The 23,335-nt window shown below is 40.4% G+C and overlaps 1 protein-coding gene and 1 long non-coding RNA gene across 3 annotated transcripts in view; one reads left to right on the forward strand and one right to left on the reverse strand.

Moving 5' to 3' along the window:
• Positions 1-8,310: 8,310 nt before the first annotated feature.
• LOC137848655 (uncharacterized) lies at positions 8,311-19,496 on the reverse strand. Of its 2 annotated transcripts, XR_011091464.1 has the most exons (4): positions 19,367-19,496; positions 18,862-19,018; positions 15,221-15,282; positions 8,311-14,586 (listed from the first exon to the last, which is right to left on the reverse strand). It is a non-coding gene; the product is annotated as an uncharacterized lncRNA (long non-coding RNA). The 2 variants fall into 2 exon arrangements; XR_011091463.1 differs by having other exon boundaries at positions 8,313-15,282.
• A 402-nt stretch (positions 19,497-19,898) lies between these two features.
• RASA1 (RAS p21 protein activator 1) overlaps positions 19,899-23,335 on the forward strand; it is a 58,857-nt gene continuing 55,420 nt past the window's right edge. The window contains exon 1 of the mRNA XM_068667953.1: positions 19,899-20,417. Coding sequence (XP_068524054.1) covers positions 20,038-20,417 — 380 coding nt within the window. The 5' untranslated portion in view covers positions 19,899-20,037. The remainder of the gene's footprint in view (positions 20,418-23,335) is intronic.

The raw sequence follows: 23,335 nt of genomic DNA on the forward strand, positions 1-23,335 counted from the left end.
GCAACCAAGAAAGGGAGCAGCTATATTGGAACCAATTCATAGTATAGCCAAGATCTAATGAGAAACACATACAGAATGGTCCTCTTCCTTTGGTGTAGCCTGATTTACCCTGACAGACCATGCTTAAATATATATTTCAGGTGTATGTCTGTCTAGTAAATAATATTAACAACTTTTTCTCTTTAAATATATATATATATATATATATTCCTACTTTTCACATTAGTTAAACAAGAAAAAAATGTTTCTTTAGTAAAATCTAACTAAGTTTAAACTGCTTGGACCAGTAAAATATTTTTCAATTAATCAGGCAAAATCCTATAAAATCTTGTTCGTGTGTGTGTGTGCGTGTGCTACTAGGAATGTAAAGATTTAAAACAGTTTATCTTATCTTCTCTTTCTCCTTCATGGTTATCTCCTATTTATGTCCTTTCTCATCCTCTGTGCTCAAAATATATTAATTTCTTATTCTCTCCAAACATATCTCCACTAATTTGGAACCCCAAAATAACAAATTCATTTTTGTAGCCTACTTTTAGAATTCCTAGCATTATTATATGAAATATCTGCAGAATAGGTGCTCAATCCATTTCTTCTGAATTGGATTCTAAGATTCAAAAGGATTTGAATATTCTTCAAAATAGTTTCTCCAAAAATTTTCTCCAAATATTTCAGGGCTCTTGGTTTTCTCTCCTTTTTCTGATGTATCTAAACCAATTATTATTCATGTCTTTTCACATTTTGATTGTAGGGAATATAACTGCCCTGTAGATGCATATTTGGATAGACATTAATGTTGTGTTTCAGTGCATAAGATTTGAGTGTTTTCATTCTAGCTTCTATGATTTTTTTTTTTTTTTTTTTTTTTTTTTTGTAGGTAGGTGGGTAGTTCAGGTACATCTCTATCCAGAAAATGAAGCATACTGTATCAGGGTGTATGTTTAATTTTCATTGACTTACCTTAATGCTTCCTTCAGGTAGAGGTCAACAAGTCTTCCATGTCTGAAGAAGACATCTCCACTGGTAGCATACGGAACTCCGACAGCAGAAAGAAACAGGACATCCCAACTACCAACAGTGTTTGATGAGCCTCAGACAGTTCCTCTGCATAACCCAAGAGTGTTGTCAGATCAGGTTAATTAGATCATGTAAGGTGTTCTGACTGTCAAATAAAGAAAATATTAAATCTATAATGAAGATAAGGTATTCCCTAATTCTTCAGTCTATCTCATGTCAGACACTCTGAAAGCTGAGTATACAGCCATCAATCATAATGGCTGTATAATATGCTAAAATCTTAATTATACAAACTACATGCAGTTATTTGCGTTGATTTTTTTTATTATTTTTTTTTTAAAGGAAAAGCTGTGATAAAGTAATGCATATTTTTTTATATATATATAAATTTTTTAAGACATTTTATTTTGGGTGGTTTAAAACCCTGTTCTCACAACCTTTTCTTTTGTTTCCATGTATTTTTAGACAATTAGACATGTGCACAGAAATATTCATGGCATAATACCAATCAATTTGTATTCTTTGAATGATAGACACATTGATCTTAATTATCAAAAGAAACAGCTACGTAATTATACATTGAGAGAGCATGAACAATTATTCACTTTATCTACAAGCCAAATTATATGTGGCTTTCACTACAGCAAACAGAAAAGCATAATCAGACCCATTCGAGGAGAATATTTTGGGATGGCTTATGTAAGGGTGTGACTATAATAAATTTTTTATTAATATTGAGTAGAAATCTACAAAAGTTGGACATGTTTCCTAAAATACGTAGAAGTTTTGACATGTTGCTTCGCTCTGAATCAGAATGAAAAGCTGGCTTTTTCAAATTCTCTGAAAAAGAAAATTAAATAATGTGTTTGTGACTGATCAAAATCTTTTTTTCTGACAACGTATTGTATTTGCTCTGCAATGCAGAAATCAAGACAAAATTAATTTATTTCTAATTAATACAAACATTTTTTTCGAAAGGGATCTGGATATTCATCTGTCAAATCTAGTAGAAGTCAGTATTTATCCTCAGTTATGGCATATAACTATGTGAAGTTGTTTCCAAAAGCTTTTTATATAGCTTAGTATTCACCATTTTGTTAATTCTGACATTGCACTGAAATGACTCTTTTAAATTGTATGGGTACAGAAACACTGATGGCAGAATTTGTTCCTTTTCTTATATAGCTAGATGTTAAGGATCGACCCTACATCCCCCACCCATGTCTCTCAATCACCCTCATCTTTCATTTCTGTGACTGCAGAGAACCCAGCTCTAGGAAGAGATTCTTAAAAAAAGATTGCTAAGAAAATTGCATCTTAAAAATGCTGAGGCAGCCTAGAAATCTGTTTAAATGGAAAAACCTATGGGTTAATGTAATCCCACATCAAGTATACAAATTAAGTGAGATGTTTTCTCATAGCTGATTTGGTATTATCCCATATGATTTTCTTTTACCTGTTACCATGGGCTTTATCTTCTATCTTTGACACTGAGTGGTGTGTATGTAAACTGTGGCAACATTCAAAACTGACTTTACCAGGTAAGAGAACATTGTGTACTCTACTGTTTTGTCTACATGTAAATAAGTTATTGGTTCTATCAGTGAAAAAATAAACTGTATTCAAAAAATAAAACTTGAAAACTTTTTAAAGTGATTATTATGCTCAGATTCATTTTGTGTTGCTTCATGTTTAAAAAGGTTGTACTTGGTTTATATTAAGATCTGAGAAATAGATAATATCTTATGAATTATATTTTGATCATTAAGTCATTTACTCATCAAATTCTAAAGATAGTGTTATGCTAACACTAAGAATTGCACTGTAGTTCTTTGACGATTATGGTTTATTATGTCCCTGTAAAAGTTACATGGAATTGTATGTGGACTGAGAGGATAACTGGAGATTGTTTTTTGTACTTGTTTTCTGTATTTATAATAGCTTGGAAAAATAATTTAGGCAGGTACATTATTTGAAGCAGTTCCTTTGTACATTGAGTGAGCTTTACTGAATGTATTGTGCATGAATCTGAAGCATCATGCTGATTTTTAAACATTTGTGTGAATCCTGCCTATATATTCAGCATTATACCAGACAGTCCAGGACAAAGAAAGCTTAATACTCTATCCAATTGCATTACAGGCTGAATGAAATTACCCTAATTGTCTATTTTTCAATCTCACAATGAGAGAGAAATTGCAGATGTCAGATATGTCATTATAGTTAATTAAGCTATTAATTGAAGCAAAACCTTACAGTATTTTTATGCATTAAAAATGTCAATCCTTTTTTTTTTTTTTAGCCTTCTTTCTCTCTCTCCTTTTTTTTTTTTTTTTTTTTTTTTTTTTTTTTTTTTTTTTTTTTCCAATTGATGGTCTTGGGAGAGTATTTAAAAATATGAGCCTTCATGTAGGCATGCAATACTAACTGGACCAGTTCAGGCAAACAGCTTCTGTTTACTGAGAGTCATTGCTTACACATGCAGGGGATTTCTTCTGAAGTGCACGTAATATTCATGAGCATACATCTCATGATGACTGTTTCTACTACATATGGAGGCGATATGTAGCTTAATATTTTCAGTGCTCTATTTGTTCTATAATCACAAGTGAAATTCTAAAAACATTATAAAAAGTGTCTTTCTGAAGACCTGCATAAATTTTAGTCTAGGTGACACGTGACAAGAAGTCAATATGGGTTGTTTATAGATTCAAAACTACTATCACATGCTAGCACTAAGTCCCTGATCACTGCTGTGAAGAAGTACTCACCAATTTGACATGGGCATATCTACTTCTGTGACCACTGACATATAGCTGTTCACAGCTACTAAAGAGGTAGCTTTCTGTTGCAAGGCTTTTAAAAACTTCCATTTGTCCTTCAGTTGTATTCATACAATTAATAGAACCCATGTCCTATTTATTATCTGTCCTCAGAGTTCATATATACTAAGATATATACTAAGGTATACTTCTTCAACACATTCAGATCATTGTTATATTTCATTTGTGTTATTGCAGATCAGTCAATAAATAAATAAATAAATCTGAAATTTCCAGGCATTCTCACATGTTCATTGTAAAGGAAAAAGACTGACTTGTTAGAGACAGTTTTGCTTTGAATATGAATGGTGTTGGCATCCTGATTCTATTCCAGACAACTTTGCTTTTCCTCTAGCCGTACATCCTTTTATCAGTAAGAAAAAAATTAGCTGTCACAAAAGGGATGCATGATAATAGATAGGTGTGCTTCTGGGAAACTGGCAGAAATATTCTAAGGGTGATTAGAAGATGTGAGGCAGCAAATACCTGCCTTGAATTTTAAGCAAATGCTCAGTTCTGCATGACTTCTGAAAAGCAAAACAGAAAATTTTGCAGAGCTGAGAAGATACTTTATGCTTTTCTCTCTTAGTCTGCCAGGAGTATGTCTGTGTACCCAGCTTGACAAATTAGCACAGTATTTCATATGTATTCCCAGAGTTACACTAATGTGGGCATTTATTTTCTACCAAGTTTTTCTTACAGTTAGTATGCCTTCTAGTATGTAACTGCTGCAGCTTTGAAAAAGCATATCACTGTGACAGTAGCAGAAACCCAGTGAGAAAAATGGAAGAAGCTGACCAGATGGACCATAAGCTCTAAGAATAGTATTTACCTGCTCAGAATCTCTGCCAGCTGCCTCTGTGTCTGGTTATCCGAGTTATAGTAATCCATTTTGTTGCTGAAAATGACATCTCTGACATTGCTGTAGTTACTGTGATACTTCCTTTTGCTGTTTTTCTGTCCCTTTCTTTCTCCTTTTGCTTCTATCCCTTCCTGAAATATGCTGCATTGCTGATCCACCTTTCCACATTCTTAAAAGTTTTCAGTAGTTCTATTAGTCTTTCTCTTAAAGGTTTTGCCTTTCAGAAACAAAGTAAGACAGTGAGCAGCAGTTTGTATCAGTGGTTTTCAAGGTCTGGATACTAAGAAGTCAGTCTGCATTATTAAACTTCTGTAGCAATAAAAAAATTAGGAAAATGTTACTACAAATTATTTTTAACAGAACCTGTTTGTTTGTTTGTTTTCATTTTGTTTTGTTTTTAGAAACAAAGGTGCACCCCTTTCTATGTCTTCTCCCATCTAGTTTGAAACTATGGTGTGGAACCACCTCAGAGAGACCATCATTAGTAGATTACTGCCTGATTGCTATACAGGACACATTTGATTATGTATGTGCTGTTCTTCATTTCAAATAAGGAAAACACAAGGGCAGTGTAGGTCATGGGGTCTGTCTTTGAATTAAAAAAAGTAGCTAGTGTGGCATAAAGTAAGTGTAGCTTTGCTGGCTGGTTTACTTCATGTCCTAAAGGACTTGATATTGAAGGAGATTTTGCTAATCCACGCAATGAAAGAGCAAAAGAAATACATATTTCTTTATGAAGGCTCAAGAAGATGTGAAAAAAAAAAAATACAAGTAAAGATACTCAAATATAATGAAGAGCACCATAGTTCTCTTCACTCTTTTTTTCCCGTTGGCACTGACCAATATGCTAATGGACCTCATAACACAGATGAGCAACCCTAAGCCTGCCTTCCCGGCTTGGGTCTGTCTTGGCCTGAATTGTTATTACACAAGAGAATGGCGATGTTCTGGATTGCTGGAAGGCATGCATATTCACATAATTAAGAGAGGGAGATAGAGACATGCAGTTCCTACAGATCAAATATGGCTTTTTTCTTTTAATCCAAAATGTAATTTCTTGTACTTTGTGGTAGGTTTAAAGATGTGCTACTATTATGGATGTTTTTCCCTCAGTTTTGACAATTCAGGAGCTTAGAAATTACCAACTTATAAAATACTTCATGTGACACATCACCAATATAAAGTTTTCATATTGGTGCAGTATTTTTAATATTTTTAAGCTTAAGAAACACAAATGGGAGTTTCTGTTGAACACAATAGCTTATATTTGATGACAATAAAAGGTAACGTGCTAACTGACTGATGAGATTTTCTTGATAAAATAAAGCAATAACTAAGTTCTTAAAGGATTAAAAACATGCACATACCACATAAGCAAATGATAGTATCCTTCATGCTTTATAAATATTATTTCTACACTAAGGCAGTCTTTTCATCTTTGCTTTCAAAGAAAAATGTGATCATACTGTGTGTGCGAGATACTGAGGGAAAATGTCTTACTCCTCCAACAGTTTTTAAACCTAATGGCCCAACGTTGACCCATTTTTTACCAGGTCTCAGGAGTAATTAATTTTACACAAGACTTAGGAAAATTTGGGTAAGTTGAAAGACTCCAAAATGCAACTTCCCTTCTTCCTCTTCTTACTGAGAAAGCCATCAAGTTCAGCTTGTTTCTTGGTCTATCACTGTTCTACGTATGTCTTGCAACCAAAAGTCTGCATTTAGTTTGGAATCAGCTATATTTTATACTGCCTCTTCATCAGGCAGTATTTAGTGAAGGGAAGAAAAGAAGAGATGGTGATGATGAAGGGAAAATAAAGGAGGACCCAGGGAACTACAGGCCAGTCAGTCTCACCTCTGTGCCTGGCAAGATCACGGAGCAGATCCTCTTGGAAACTCTGCTAAAACACATGGGAAATAAGGAGGTGATTGGTGACAGCCAACAGGGCTTCACTAAGGGCAGATTGCACCTGGAAAATCTGGTGGCCTTCTATGATGGGGCTGCAGTACTGATGGTTAGGGGAAGTGCAACTGACATCACCTGCCTGGACTCATGCAAAGTATCTGACCCTGTCCTGCATGATATTCTTGTCTCTAAATTGGAGAGACATGAATATGATAGACGGACTGGGAGGGTGGTCACACTCAAGGTGTTGCAGTCAATGGCTCAATGTCCAGGTGATCAATAATGATTGGTATTCTCAGGGGTCAGTATTGGGACCAGCACCATTTAACATTTTTGTTGGTGACATGAACAGTGGGGTCAATGACACCAAGCTGTGTGGTGCAGTTGACACACTGGAGGGAATGGATGGCATCCAGAGGGACCTCGGCAGGCCCGAGAGGTGAGCCTGTGCAAAACACATGGAGTTCAATAAGGCCATGTGAAAGGTCCTGCACCCACAGTGGGAAAATCCCAAGAACAGATACAGGCTGGAGGGAAAATGGATTGAGAGCAGCCATGAAGAAAGAGAAAGACCTGGGGGTGGTGGTTGATGAGAAGCTCGACATGAGCCAGCAATGTGTGCTGGCAGCCCAGAAAGCCACCCGTACCCTGGGCTGCACCAACAGCAGTGGAAACTGCAGGGAAACAGCAGGGAAAGGGAGGGGATTGTCCCCCTCTGCTCTGCTCTCGTGAGACCCCACCTGGAGCCTGTGCTCAGCGAGCTGTGGTTGTTCTGCCTGGAGAAGAGAAGGCCCCGGGGAGACCTCACAGCAGCCTGCCAGTGCCTAAAGGGGGCTGCAGGAAAGCTGGGGAGGGACTCTGTGTCAGGGGGTGTCAGGATAGGGTGAAGTGTAATAGTTTTAAGCTAAAAGAGGGAAGATTTAGATTAGATGTTTGGAAGAAATTCTTCTCTCAGAGGGCAGTGAGGCCCAGGCCCAGGCTGCCCAGAGGAGCTGTGGCTGCCCCATCCCTGGCAGTGCCCAAGGCCAGGATGGATGGGGCTTGGGGTAGCCTGGACTGCTGGGAGGTGTCCCTGCCTGTGATGGTGGTGGTGGTGGGGTGGTTTTAGACAGGTTTTAAGGTCCCTTCCAATCCAAACCATTCTGTGATTCTATGAGGGAAAATGCGGGTGACATAGGAATGTACAACAGAGATTCAGAAGAAATTGCTGCTTATGGAATTGCTTAGCTGTTTTGAATTTTCTTGTCAGCACCTTATTTTAACTAGGGCACTGCATAGCAATTCAGCTGAAATCGTGCTCATCTACTGCTATGGCAGTACTCTCAAATGCATCACACTTTTTGTATCTGATACCTAGGATTTGTTTTCACTTTTTCCTATACTGATACAATCCATGATCTTAGCTCAGGTAATGTATAGTACTGGTCTATCTAAAGTAGTGTATTTGCTAGCCATGTACAACAGAAAAAGGCAGACTATGGCCAAATCCCAGAAGACAGACAGGGACATCATGTCAAACATTTGTGTTGTCCAGGTGTACTAGTTTTTGGGCAACAGAGGTGATAATAATAGGTGGATTAGCTGGTTAGGACAGTAAAGTGTTTCGAAGGGTGAGAAAGCAGAACAGGAAGGTAAAAGCAGAATTGCTAGAAAGTTTGGCACAGATGCAACTAAACAAAATTTATTTCAATGCAAATTACTTTTCATTCCCACAAGCATAAATCTTCCAGAGGAAAATCTAGTTACAGAAATGTGAGCTATACTTAAATTGCAGATTAGAACAGTATCATGTGTAATGCTATAAATCTCTCATACACACATGCCCATAACTTTTTAGATTAGCATATGCTTTAACTTGAGTCATGAAATTGCCAGACATTTAAAGGCAAGACAATGATGGGTAGGAGGTAGTAGGAGGAGGTGATGTGGCCATGCACAATGCCTCTACACATACACATCTCAGAGGCACAACCATTAAGAAGCACCCTTTGTTAGTGAGAAGGGACAACTTTGTTTTCTTGTGCAGGCATAACATGACCTAATCTGTCACTAAAAAGAGATTTCTTTCCACAAGGAAAAACAGATTTTAAACGGAGAAGCAGTAGGCTCAAAATCCTACATGGATACGCACTAGTAAAGACCCACTCCCACTACCATCTCTAATTCCATTAGAAAGTTACCTTTAATCTTGTATGAAACTTGCCAAACTAACTTTATTCCATTTGAGATGAGTATCATATTGCATGAATTCAGCCACAAGCCAGAGTCCTTTGTTCCCTAGAGAGAAAACAGCTTCTGTTTTACTGCAGCTGTTTCAAATAGGCTACAGCTTGTCTTGCAAAACCCAGAGGAAAATCTCCAATTTATTACCCTCCATATCAGAGAGACGCTGAGCGTCCACTGCAAGCTTTCTTCACCTAACCAGCAAATGCAGAGTTACTTTTAGCTTATAGCACTCTTTCAGTTGCAAGCTTCTTTTCTCAGAAAACAAAGCCTCTCAAAAAGCAAACTGGACTATATTTAGATGATCTCCTTCCTCTTCGTTATGAAGTACTGTTAAACTGCTTGCTTCCTTGGTGTTATAGACTATGGTCATTACATCATGTACTCTAGGCTCTCTTGATGCAGGGACTAAATATGCTTATTCCTTCTGTGTATTGGGTTTACACAGCAAGGTTTTGGTAGTGGGGGGCCACAGGGGTGGCCTCTGTGAGAAGAATCCAGCAGCTGCCCCATGCCAGAGAGAAGCCTGCTCCAGCCAACTCCAAAAGGGACTCGCCACTGGCCAGAGCTGGGCTGTAAGTGATGCTGGTTGTGCCTCTGGGTGAGCAGACTGAAGAGAGGGCAAAACAAAAATCTTCTGTGCTACAGCAGCTGGGAGAGTGAGAAGTGAGCACCAGCCCTGCAGCCCCCAGGTGAGTGCAGCAGGAGGGCAGGAGGTGCTGCAGGCAGGCAGCAGCAGTTCCCCTGCGGGCTGTGCAGGGAGAGGCCCCTGGTGGAGCAGGCTGTCCCCCTGCAGCCCATGGGTCCCCCATGGAGCAGATCTCCACGCTGCAGCCCCCCCATGGGTGGAGGAGCCCCCGGTGGAGCAGGTGGATGTGGCCTGGAGGAGGCTGCGGCCCATGGAGAGCCCCCGCAGGAGCAGGCCCCAGGCCGGAGCTGCAGCCCGTGGAGAGGAGCCCCCGCAGGAGCAGGGGGTCTGGGGGGAGCTGCCACCCACCCGTGGGGGACCCGTCCTGAGTCTGTTTTGACCATGATGATAATTTTTGAGTGATCTCCCTGTCCTTATCTCAACCCTTGAGCCCTTTGCATCCTATTTTCTTCCCTTTCCCTTTGAGAAGGGGGAGTGAGAGAGTGGTTGTGGTGGAGCTTGGCTGCCCAGATGAGTAAAACCACCACAGTGTGTTAAGGAGGGTCCTGGTTTTACAAACTCCTCCTAACTTTGTACACTGCAAATTCTAATTAGTTGGAATATAAGAATTCTAACATTTAGCCTCCCCCAGCTTGCTGTCTGAGTCTCTGCTCCTGTTGCAATGCAAATGCTATGCATGTACTGCCGTTTGCAACGGTAACATTTTCAGAATATAAAGTTTTGTGTCTTCCTGTTATGTAATCTAACTGGCATATTCTCTAAGTGTTTTCACCTTCACATTTCTAAATATATACAGATAGAAAAATCAATGTATAATTGCTGAATACAAGGATATGGATATCCTTGCAAACTGCACTTAGTCAATTAAAGTTTTAAAGACATTCAGAGGAGACTGCAAAAGCAGCAGATAAACTAACTAAATACCAGCACATCTTACCAAAATCTTTGGTTAAATATAATCAGTGTGTATAAGTTACAATTTAAAAATCTAATTTAATTAATATTATTTATTACTAACTGCTAACTCCTGCTAAAATAATTGTGCTTATGTAGCAGATGTGGTACCTTGGATGCTGTTTGAGCATTCCATCCTTCTAATCATCAAAAATGTCATATTGAAGAATATATATATTAGACTTCTGCCCCTTTTAAAGTAATTAGCTTCACCAGTGATTTCACTATTACTATTAGATTCTCAGATACCTCTGACTTAAACAGAACAATGGGATGACAGCTATTAACATCTTTTTAACACTTTTTTTAGCATTTTATCCACCAGTGGCTAAAATCCATCGGAAACAGAAAATGCTTTGTCATTGTATTTATGCTACTCTGGAATGAGCTATTAACATTATACAGACTTTGCACTTTGTATAGGGTATGGAATACTCTGGAATAAGTATATACCAGTATACTATGTATACTCAGGAATGAGTATAAGCTATATATACTCTGGAATACACAGTAAACCGGTGGAATATTTATGTTCCTGTTCTTCAGTGTCTGACTGTGGAACTTATTTCAAACTCCGTAATAGACATTCAAATAGCTTAAACCAATAGCTTTTATACAAGTTAATACTATCATAAGCAGTAACTAGAACAGAAACAATAACAAATGGACTATTTAAAAACTGTATTTGTGGATTAAAAAATTATAGAGTCAGAAAGGTTAACAGGCTGGGCAACTATGTAATGCAGGCCATAGAATTTCACTTAGTAATTTCTGTGATTAATACAGTGTGTCTGAGTTAAGCATACCTACCTCCATATATCCCACAACAAAAATAGCTAAAAGTTGCCTTTAGCACAGTGGATGTTAACTTTTCCTCTTTCTAATTTACAAAGATTTCACAACTGAAAAATGTAACCCGGGATGGAGAACCTACAGGAACTGAGCTGTAGGCAGATGAACAGGACACCTAAACTAACCCAGTGTAATACTTAAGAAACTTGTTTCATGTCAGTACATATTCCATAAGGAAGTAGAAATCTCCATATACAGAATGGATACTTTAGATGTGCAAATATGACCTCAGACACCGTTACCCATTTTGCAAATATATTTCGTATGCCTTACATGCAAATACTGTTTTTAATACAGTCAGTAAATGTATACGCACATTTTGTGAGCACCATGTGAGCAGCCCTTTTTTAAAAATTACTGGCTTTATGCAGATCTGATGTCCATGAAATTAGATCTAGCTATATAATGACTAAATTCATATATCTTGCATGAACTAGAACTTCTTCCTTTCCCATTTTTTTTTTTCCAGTTTTCAACAGCAATGTTCATGAAGACATTCTTTTAAAAATATCAGGTCAAAAGAGCTGATTACAATTTTTTGGTAACTGGAAATTGAAGTGAAAATTTGGAACTAAAAGATAAATACTTTCCACTGCTGTGTTATTTTATTAGTTGTATGATATAAATACTCTTTGAAAAGACTAGTATATAGCTATTTGTTATCTTTATTAAAGCTGCATCTAGAAGCAGATACTCTTTTTACATTTGAATTATTCTATTAAGCAAGGATACAATTTCCTATTTTAAAGGCAGATTATGAGCCTTGCTGAGTAATACATATTACCCATATATATATATATATTGATCTTACAGATATATAAAATTTAATTTACATGAATACCTGTTACCTGTATTTGACAGAAATATCCTTAATTTAAATACAAGGCATGGGTAGGTATCTTATATTAAGTCACTGCAACTAGCAGTCACAAACTGAGTAGTTAATCTATTGAAATTAATGTAGAAGATATACTCTTCAATAATGTGATTAAATATTTGTTTAACAGTTTCAGGGTAAACAGCAAGAAAAATTGCCCCAGCTTGAAATGAAAGACTGTCCCCCACGCAACGGCTGGGATTATCCTGCACAGGTTACATAATGGGTCTGAGAGGAAGTTCTGTAGGTATTATGAGTATAATCACATTTTCCTGTTTGTTCATTCTTATCAGACTTTTTTCCTTTCTCCAGCTCCTGTAAAAGCACCTATACAAACATCCAAAGGATACCTAAACAGCTGCAAAAATACAAAGATGTTTGTCGATGTGTAAATTTTTGTCTATTGACAGTCAGAGATATGCTGCATAAACCCAAGGTCATTCATTACTGAGAACCTTTATGGATGTGAGCTGTAATTAACAAAGCAGAGAAAATTATTACATGCAAAGTATTTTCAAACGCAAAATGGAAAAATATATATATATATTTTTGTCTGTTGAAACTCAGTCTTTGTGTCTTCTCCTGGAAAAAGTTAATAACTAACAAATCAGCTTCTGAAAATGTAGACAACTGTTAGTGTGGAATAAAAAATAGTGTAGCTGTTCAGTAAGTCTACAAATTGAGTAGTTCAATGCCTATAGGCTCAGGAGAAAACCTGTACTGTCTTTATGTGAAGGCATAAATTACAAATATAGACAAGTAAAAAACCACACGTCTCTCATGCTTAAATATGCACAACAATATGGAATTAAAATTAAAGAACCATGAAGTAAGACAAAAAGTATTTATGTAGTTCTCATTCCTGTGCTACTGAAGTTAAGTGTGTATTTTCATGGTCCTTCAGGGACACAAAATTTAGTCCTCAGAAAGGTGAACATTACTGGTTCTGGTTAATTATCTATTTTACACTATAAAAGACAATCTATCAGATAGCGTCTTGATGAGGAAAAAGACACATGAAAAATAACACAGAAAATCACAAGCAGTTCTTCAGAGCAAATAAAATAAATGTTCTTAAATTTTTTATTTGTTTTGCAGTTTGTTACTGTGATTTGACGCTTGCAACAACATTTCCTTTGGAAAAATAGACTATTTTCATGGCTGGTCTGTTTTCCCAGCCCTATGTCCACTTACACCTTTGCAGCTGCTGATCTCTTTCAGGTAGAAAGGGGCAGCGGCCATGTGATTATACGAAAAGTACACTCCCTGTTGCCTCCTGTGTGCTGAGATAACATGCCACCACCTCTGTGACTCATATTTAACCTCTTTTTAAAATCTTTTTTTTTTAAATATTTTTTCCATTTATAACACACTTAGAGTATATAGGTAGCAAATGCCTTCCTTGTTAACGCCAGATACATGACCTGCCATTCACATTCTCCTTACCGATCAGTTTCAATTTGATCAGACTAGCTCTTGTATTTTCAGATGTCAATAAATTAAAACACAACACTCGGAATTCAAAATTTGTACTGACCCGAGACTGTGTAAAACACAGTACAATGCTCTGAGAACAAGCCAGCGCAGGTGTAATTGTATTTGACTGTGCTCTGTCTTGAACCGATGAGCCTGATCTCTCAAACATACTGCTTTTGGCAAAACATTTTGCTAGATGCAAGCTAACAGTTATCGAGGAGTTACAGTTGCATCTTGGAGGTCTAAGAAGAACCAGGGAAGTTTTCATTATCTGTGGATATTTTTAAAGCACCTACTGTGGGAGGTATATGTGAAGTGCTAGCATACCAGTCAAAACTTAGCAGGCAAAACGCATCTTCAAGTTAAACCACGGTGGCTTTTCTGAAAGTAAAATCCTGCAACGTGCTAAAAAACTGTAGCAAGGAACACCAGCGAATATGTATTTTCTCAGACACAGAAAGAAGTGCAGAAAAGTATTTGGCCACAGGAAAAGACTGAAATTAGGGCAATTTGAATAGTCTGGTGTACTACTTCACTGTTTTTATTTCACGCAATTTGATTTTATCCCGACTCTCTTATGCTATGCATACTAAAAAAGTTATAGCCATTACAGTTCTTATGATCACAGCACTTTGTTAGGATTCAAGGAGAAAAAATATATCATCTGGTTCATTGCTGTAGAAGCTCTGAAAGAACAAAAAGTTGGGCACTGACTTACCAAAGTAAGAGCTTCTGACCGTTAGTGCAGGCCGAGGTGTGCCCAGGAGGCTGTGCAATGCCTCCAGAGAGATACTAAAGGGTCTCACTCTTGCTTAAAATGGTTACTTTTGAATAATTCAGTTGCTGATACACTATATCACCCAAGATGAAGTGTGTATGTTTCCACACGCATGTCACAAACAAACATTTTATATGTTAGAAGACGGTAAGTGCTCCAAAACCAGAAATCTAAGAAACAGAAAAACACAGTACAAATACATGTTGTTTTGAAAATTCATTGACAATATAGGAATAACTAGGGTTAAAATATATATAGTGGCACCAGTATATTATACTCAAACAAAATAAATTGATTTAAAGAAGTTAACAGCAAAATAACTACGCTTTGATTAAATTATTAAGTTCTGTACAATGCTTAAATAGTACAGCACAGAAATTTTATGTTTTCCAAAGCTAATTGTCAAGAAAACAAACAAACGAACAACAACAACAAAAAACAAAACACAACATGTTCTGAGAAAATCTGTCAGGATGTGCAAATAATAAAATGTAGCAAAAGTATCAATGATCATGACTAGGACAACTGAGTAGAAGTACTGCCACGCAGTACAGCAAGGAACAAGATTTGACAGGAAGACTTTGAGCTTCAATGTACTAATTAACATAAGGTTTAAGGCTCAAAAACATGTTGTGCTGAGGCTGAGTATCAAACTGTGATATCAGTTTGTTTCTAAAAGGAAAAAGATTTGCTGCGTGCACTGAGGGCTCATAAAAAGGGACTGAAATACCACACTCCTACTTAGAACATCAAAACCATGAAATATGCAATGTTAGAGGGAAAAAAAGAAGAAAAAAAAAATACTTCTCTTCCAGATGCAGCCTGAAGTGAGACAAGAAAAAACCTATGTCTCCTATGGTGCTGTTCTAAAATGGAAAAGAGAAAGTGAAAAATTACAACTATACAAAACCTTTTAAAGCCATTTTGAAAGACAGATCAAAATATATATATATAAAAATAATAATAAAAAAAAAACAGTATCATATACTAATAAAAACATTTACTTCAATATGTAGCTGTTCATGTCCTTTTGCATTTGCTTAAGAGACCAAAAAAAAAAAAAAAAGGTACTGATCAAGTAGTAATTTCTTTATCAATTCTGAAACCCAAGAGATACTACTCTTGGGTTTAGGATGCAGTTTCTACAGCTCTGGAGATTATAGTTAGAAAATAGGATGCAGTTTCTACAGCTCTGGAGATTATAGTTTTTATTTCGGCTCAGTGTATCTGAACTCCAGCTTAGAAACTTATTTGAAAGCACATCAAACTATACAAGAACAAAGTGAGGAGGGACAAAAGGTTATGGAACAGTTTGGACTTTGAAGGAGATCATTTCCCATGTGAAAAAAATATTCTTGCATGGATCAATAATAATCTGGAAGTCATCAAACAAACAAAAAAAACATTTAAAGATAGTTGCACTTTTAAAGTAAAGGGAAAGAATTTTAAAATAAGCTTATCGATAGTAATCTACTCTGAGATTCAATACAAATGAAATATTCAATGCAAACAGAAGCTTCTGATTCATACCATGAAAATGGAAGAGCTGACAGACCCCAAAATTAAATATGCAGATAGTGATGACGGCAGATCAATGATAACCTTACGATCATTTTTCTGGAAATACAGTCGGCTTTATTTGATAGAAATAAAATAAAAAGCAAACATGATGAAAGAAAAGCAGTTAAGTCACAGGACATAAATATATCAGTATTCAGGTTGTTGTATTCCAGATTCTGCCCTCCTTCCCAACTTCCCAGCAACATATACAGCCTCCTATGGAGTTGTAACAGCTACATACATAGGAAGAGCCAGCACCAACTCTTAGACCGTGTATTATTTTGCTGTGGGAGCATGAGGGGAAGATCTGGAACAGCTGGAGCGTTCTGGGTTCTTTATGGTGAGGCTGTTTCCTTATCACTGCATCATGGGACAGAAAAATTGTTGCTATTAATTTCTGAGACAGGATAACAACTTTGTAAAAGTGGAAATAATTTGTGCTCTGGTAGAGGACAGCAGCAGGTGTGTGCTGGAGCGAGGAGTAAAGGTGAAAGTTACGAAGTGCTTACTCTTATCAATGATTCAAGTAACATCTCTATAAATAATGCGACTGAAACACTGGGTCATTCACTTTATGTGACTTTTCATCCTAATAAGAATTAATTCTCACTATTTTTCAAATGTTGAAAAAACAAACAAACACACCACCACCAACAAAGTTAATCCTCTGACACATCTGTGAGATGACTTCTCTCTTTACTGATGAAGAAAGTGAAACCTTGTACACATTATAGGGCCATGCATTTAAATTAGCAACAAATCCAGCCTGAAAACTCTTGAGGATTTAACCCTGTGTTCAGCTGACCGGAACATGCCACCGCTGCCACAACTCCTGTGTACCTGTTACTACACAAGCCCCACTTGTGTATGCGTGGTAGTGCACAAGCAGCTTTTATAAACCCAGGATGCTGATTAGGTAACATAATTCAAAGGAGGTACTTGATGCCACTGGCATTCATCTGTTACTGCGTCTGAAGATACGGCTTTGGATCCCACAATCTTTGCAGTATGAACTGGATCTATGAAAGACTTTGAACACCAGCTACCATGAATAAAAAAAGCAGCAAGGTATGTCTGTATCTACACAACCCTAGCAAATTAAGTGGCCCTGTGCACACACATGGGCAATCAAGCCAGCTGGCACAGGGTGGCATGCCCCTGATGCCGCAGAGGAACTCTCTCAGTCTCCACGCCAGGGTGGCTGTATGCAAGCTGCCTGCTGGGAACGGTCCCTGCAGCACCTCGAATGCTGACCAGCTCCTCAGGCTGCCAGTGGCATGCCTGGAGGTGTGACAGAAAAGGAGGCTACACTGTCCAGACATCCCACCTCAGCACTTGGCAATAATCTGTTTTATTTAGGAGCACAGGCAGACACTGTGTATGTTCTCCACAGGCAGGATCCTCTGCTAATAATTTTACCTACTCTAAACAAAGAGATAAGTGAGCAGGGAGAGGCAGTACTACCAGGGAGCATCACCAATAATGAATGGCAGCATCCATCAACATGTGTGCAGCAATGCATTTTGCTGTGTGAGTGTCAGTTTTGGCCTTTCTACATACTGGTCATTAGACCAGAAAAGCCCTAATCAACCCCTGCTGTGCTACTTCATGACTAGACCAGAGATGAGGGATACCAGACCTACCAGCCATCAGAGAAAAAAATTGTGTGTATTTCTAGATTTGCCACCTTACAAACTGACTCTAGGGTGTATGCAAATACACTCCTCAGAGAATCCAGCCTGACATTGCTCACAGAAGGAAGGAAGAAGTAACCATCCTGGCATCATTTGTACCAGAACTTCAGAACAACAGCTTTGTAAATCCACAAGAGGCTTTAAGAAAAATACCATTATACTTGTTCCCTCACCCAAATATATCTAAATAATGCCACACCAAAGCCTGGAAATCAACTTTCCTTACGAGCTGATGCAGGAAGCTGTGTGTGTTACTGCAGCACCAAGAGACCTGGGACAGAAAACCTTGCCTGCAAAGTGCAGAGCAGCAGTGTGTCAGTGGCAGAGATGCAACAACTCGGCTGATCTTACATGAAGTTCTCTTTCTGTAGAATCCTTGCCAAGTTCAAAACTGCTCTCCCCAAAATAAATCTCTTGAAGGAGTGCTGCAGTTAGATTACCCCCTCCTGCAGGAAATTCCTAGGACAGCTGTCCTAGTCCCCACACACCCATGCACACATGCTGTTGCCCTTGACGGCACCCAGAAAAGCCAGCCTCATTAAGGCAATCTTATAAATATTTACACTGCAGTTCTATATTTAGGAATATCACTTCACAACAGCAAAAAGACTGTGCTAAAATTGTTTTATTTAAAGATCTGTGAGGGAAAGCAAACAGAGTGGAAGCCCGCAGAGACAGTAGGCTTCAAGACTATTTGGAATTACATACACAATACTGAAACGCTGCAATGCAAAAATCAAAACTCTAAGAGATTGCTGTTTAACCTGCAATTTCTTAAACAGGGAAACAGCAGGGTCTAAATGTGCTACCATTCTGTAAAATGAGGGCTAGAGCCAGCTCCTGCGCTGACACTGGGCACAAACCCAGCATAATTCCACTGATATTAGTGGTCTAACTGGAAGCAAATTTTGCCTTTAGAAGGCAAGATATGAAACTTCATCTCAGCAGATAAAAAGAGGTTGGCGGGAGAGCTGTGAAAGTGGGAGCAGTAGTTTGTTTTAGTGGCCTCGGGAGAAATTCACTTAATACTTTTGGGTAATGCAAAGCTTTGAAAACCTGAATGTTTAGATGCCTTCTGAGAACTCTTGAGAGACATACAAGTGTCAACGTGCTGCTATTTGTCAGCTCTTTTATTACTGGGGAAGAAAAAAAAAAATCAGAAGAAAAAAAAAAATCAAAAGATACCTACACATTTTACAGTGCCCGGTAATGTTTGTCGCACAACGTCCTCTTGATCACAGAGGTACTTTCCCGTGTGGTGAATCTGAAGCGCCAAGTAAGCCCACCACAGCCAGCAGCACCATTAATGACGAAGATAGATAGGCTTGTGGGTGTGAGAGGCTGTGGGCTTGGGTAGCAAGAAAAAAAGAAAAAAAGTATAACTTCAGGAAAGTGCTGAGTAAATGCCTTTTAGTATCAACGGCGCTACAACCCCTACAAGGTGCGCAGCGCCTCGCAGACTCTAGCAAGCACTTTTTGTTTGCTGCTGGAAATCCCGATCTCTGCAGGATTTTCCAAGAGGAAAACCCACTAGGATTTTCATTTTTTTTTTTTTTTTTAATATTTTCTGTGAAAAATTGTTAATTTTCTTCGAGCGGCCGCCCCACCGGGCAGCCCCCTCCTCCCGCCTTGCCTTCCCCTCACAGCGGACCCCAGCTCCACCTACCTCCCCGTTCCCCGCCCTTTATCTATTTACTCATTTATTTTAAATCATTTCGGTTAAATTATTTATTACTTTCCCCCTCTTTCACCCCTTCCCCGGCGGGCCGCCCTCAGCGCCTTCCCACCGCCTCCTCACGGCGCGGCGGGGCGGGGCGAGGCGCTCCAACCCAGTCAAACGGCAGAACCCCCCCCCCCCCCCCCTTCCATTTTCCCCTTCCCCTAATAACAACTACAAGACATTTTTACGTCATAATTTATTAATTTTGGGGCCGTTTCGGTGGGTTTTTATTGTTGGGCGAGGCGACCCTCTCTCTCACACACACACACCACACCACACACCGCGCGCACGCGCTCGCTGAGGCAGGGGGACGCATGCGCGCCGCGCCCATGCCCGCCTCCTTCCCTCCCTCCCTCCCTCTGTCTGTCCGTCCGTCCGTCGGTCTGTCCGTCGGTCGGGGGCGGGCTGAGGGCGTGTGGAAGGCGGAGGGAGGCGGCATGAAGCGGAGGCGGCGGCGCCCCGCGGAGCTGCCCTGAGCGGCCGCCCCCCCCCCCTCCCCTTCCCTCCCTCCCTGCCTCGTCCCGTCCCGTCCCCACCGGGGAAGTTTCGCCTCAGCCTCGCCTCGCCCCGGCGGGGCGGGGCCGGTGCCGGCTGCGGGGCCCCTTTTGTCGCCGCCTCCCCGCGGCCGGAGGGGGGCGAGGCTCACGATGATGGCGGCCGAGGCCGGGGCTGGGGCTGAGGAGGGCGGCTCGGTTTCCTCCGCCGCTGCCGTCGCCGCCGAAGCGGGGCCGTGCCGGGCTAAGGGTCCGTGCCCGCCGGGCCCCTTCCCGGGCGCCGCGCCCCCGCTGTGCTCGGCGCTGGGGCTGCTGGCGGTGGGCTCGGGGCCTGCCGCCCCTCCGCCAGCCACCACGGAGCCGCCCGAGCCCGCAGCCGCCGCCGCCGCCGCCTTCCCCCCGCTGCCGCCGCCGCCGCCGCCTCCTCCCCCGGCCGGGGCGCTGGGGGCGGTGGATGAAGGCGACTCCCTGGACGGCCCCGAGTACGAGGAGGAGGAGGTGGCCATCCCGCTCAACGCGCCCCCCACCAACCAGTGAGTAAAGACCCCCCCCCCTTCCTCCCCGACCCCACACCCCCACCCCAACGCCCCCTCCCCGCACCCCCGACCCCCTGAGGCAGCACCCGGCAGCGGCAGCTTTGTGTGTCCAGGCGGCGATCTCCCGTCAAACAACACTCGTTTTATTATTATGATTATTGTTATTTTTCCCCCTTTTAAGCCCAATCTCAACACGTGGTGCGAAATAATTCTTCCACCCCCTCATCATTTTGCGTGCCCTATCCCCCCCCCCCCCCCCCAATCCAAGCACACCCTCGCCCGCAAACACCTCCAAAGGGGCATGCACGTGTTGCCTTTTTTTCTTTTTTTTTTTTTTTTTCCTTTATATTTCACCCTCAGCACATTCTTAAAACCAACATGTTCCTAACGTGAGCCTTCCGCTGTCCCAAAGTACTCCCGGACCGTGTGTTTTGATAAACCCAGCCTGCTTTGCTCCTCAGCCAACTCCAGAGCTGTTCCTAGTTAGGCTGTGCTCAGGCAGCGTGGAAAGAAATCCAGGTAAATCCCTGGCTGGGTTTCCTTGCGCTCACCCTGCCATTAATCAGGGCTCACCGGGGTCCTGCAGGGCGGTAATACCGGGGATCTCGCCCTGAGAGCGGTTCTGCGTTTATCCTGCCTGAAATACAGGATCCGAAAATGTTATGTGGAGCTGGTGTCATGAGCGAGTACTCTAAGAACAACCCCTGGCTTCACGTGTAGGAAGTCGGCAGGTTTTTGTAAAGCACTGCGAGCCCCGTGTTAGAGCAGAAAGTGGTCCTCTTAGCAGGTACCTTCCTGTTTAAAAAATGAAATTGCTTAAAAGCCTTCATTGGTGCCTAGAAATACATTATTCCAGAGGTTTCAGTAACTGTAGCAGGCGATTTAGGATTTCAAGGTGGCAGCTGGCAGATGGATTCAGGAGACAGGGCAGAAGGGTAATCTGAAAACCGATCTGAATTTGGGTTCTTTTTTACCTTCTCTTGTGACTCCACTACCCGGGAGTTGATTTCTGTGCTATCAGGTATTTCCAACATTTCAGGAGCCACTGCAGTCGTGAGGAGGGCGTAAAATGTAATATTTAAGTATTCCTTTTAAATTTCTCTCTCTGACCTTGACAGACTTCCTTTGTTCTTTTAATTCCTTCAGTTTTCATGCAAGTTTGCCTAGTTAAGGCCTTGTTTTGTGAAGGTGGTGTTTGAATAGTCTTTCACTTGCAGGCTTCACTAACGAGCTAGAAATATGATTAGGCAGTTTTGACAAAGGGTAAGGAGGGAAACAGAAACACATAAAAGTGAAGTTACTTTGTCTGTAAAGTCAGCGAGAGACACAACTCTGCGCTTCTGGTTTTCTCTCTGAAAGACTGGGCTGCTGCTTCTGTTAGACCCGGCTGTGTTTTGGAGAGAAAGCAGGCTATTTTCTAAGTAACTTTAGAGAGAGGGGTAGTTATAAGGTGTAGATAATCGCCCATTTGATGCAGAATAGCTGCTATGACCTGGACAAATCTGAGCGGGTTTTGCTGTCGGGATATTGCCGTGTGACTCACGTGCTGGCGTGATGGTGAACTTGTGTAAAAGAGGATGTTAGCATTCTGACAAGTGCGTGCTCAGGGAGGACTGCAGAGGCCCTGATTTTGTTTTGGTTAACAGCACGGCTCACCTTGCTGACACCAAAGGGGCGCTGAAGTCTCCACAGAGCCAGGCATTCAGTAGCTGAGCATTGTGCCCCAGGAGAATCCTTAACAGAAGGAAAACCCAAGAAATAAAGTACTTAAAGATTAATTGGAAGCACTTACTGCTGTAATAAACTGTTTTGTTTTTTTTCTTTGTAACTTTATCTTGGGTATGTGACTTCTCAGTAAACAAAATCTGAAGTGGGTTGATTCAATATAGTCGGCCTTTTTCATTCATCTCGTCTGCAGTTGTCAGTTTTTACCACTCTCTGTTAAGCCGTTTGCACTGGCAATATGCTGATATTGCCATCCTTTCAGTGCTGCTGTTTTATTTCGGAAGGGCCCTGTCTTTGTAGCCAGACTGTTTGCCGCTGTGGAGTTGAACTCTGAGCGTATTACCAAAACAGAGTTCAGCATTATCTATAATCTTATGTAGGGAAAAGTCCAGCACAAATTTTTAAGAACAACGATTGAATTTGTAACGTGGATTGAATTTCTCCAGTTGGATACGATTGTAAAGCTGCTGTTCCATTTGTTTAAATACGACTGCCAGCTCCACCCTTTCCCACTTCCTCCTAATTCATTCAGCTTTTATGGGAGGCATACACGGTTGGCCTGATGGATAATTCTGTGATTCTGTCAAACAGTTTTGTTTCTTTGTCCTGTTTGCTTACAGGATAATGCGTGCACATCAGAGAACGGGGAGTGCTCCTCGCTCCTGGCTTTGCATTGTGTGGCATTATCTCCTGTACGAGAAGGAAAAGACTTTTTCTTTTTCTTTCACAACAATAACCACTAACTAGCCCGCTTTGCCCTCCCTTGGACATGCATCGCATTTCAGGATTTACTGAATTGTTGGTTACTGACTCCAAACAAAAAAAAAAAATCTGGTAAAAGTCGCTTCTGGTGTTTCCTAGTTTGTACTCTGGTCTGAAATTGGATCTTTATGCATAAAATGAAATGAAGCTTTTGTATAAACTTACACAGAACTTTATAACATTTTTATCTCCTAATTTGTTTAACAGTTGAAAACAAAATATCTGAGTGAATTCCCTTAGCAAGTTTTAGGCCATAAAGCTGTTACAGACTAAATATTTTTTGCTGATTAGCTTTTTAAACACCATATTCTTGTCATGCTGATTTTTACAGTAGCTAACCTGAAGAGATGGGAAATGAAGCAGATGCAAGTTCTGGACTTCCCATCAGGATGCTGTAAATATAGTTTGTTCAGAGCAGTCAGGATGTG

The sequence above is a fragment of the Anas acuta genome, chromosome Z, assembly GCF_963932015.1.
Source record: "Anas acuta chromosome Z, bAnaAcu1.1, whole genome shotgun sequence".
NCBI classification, from domain to species: Eukaryota; Metazoa; Chordata; class Aves; order Anseriformes; family Anatidae; genus Anas; species Anas acuta.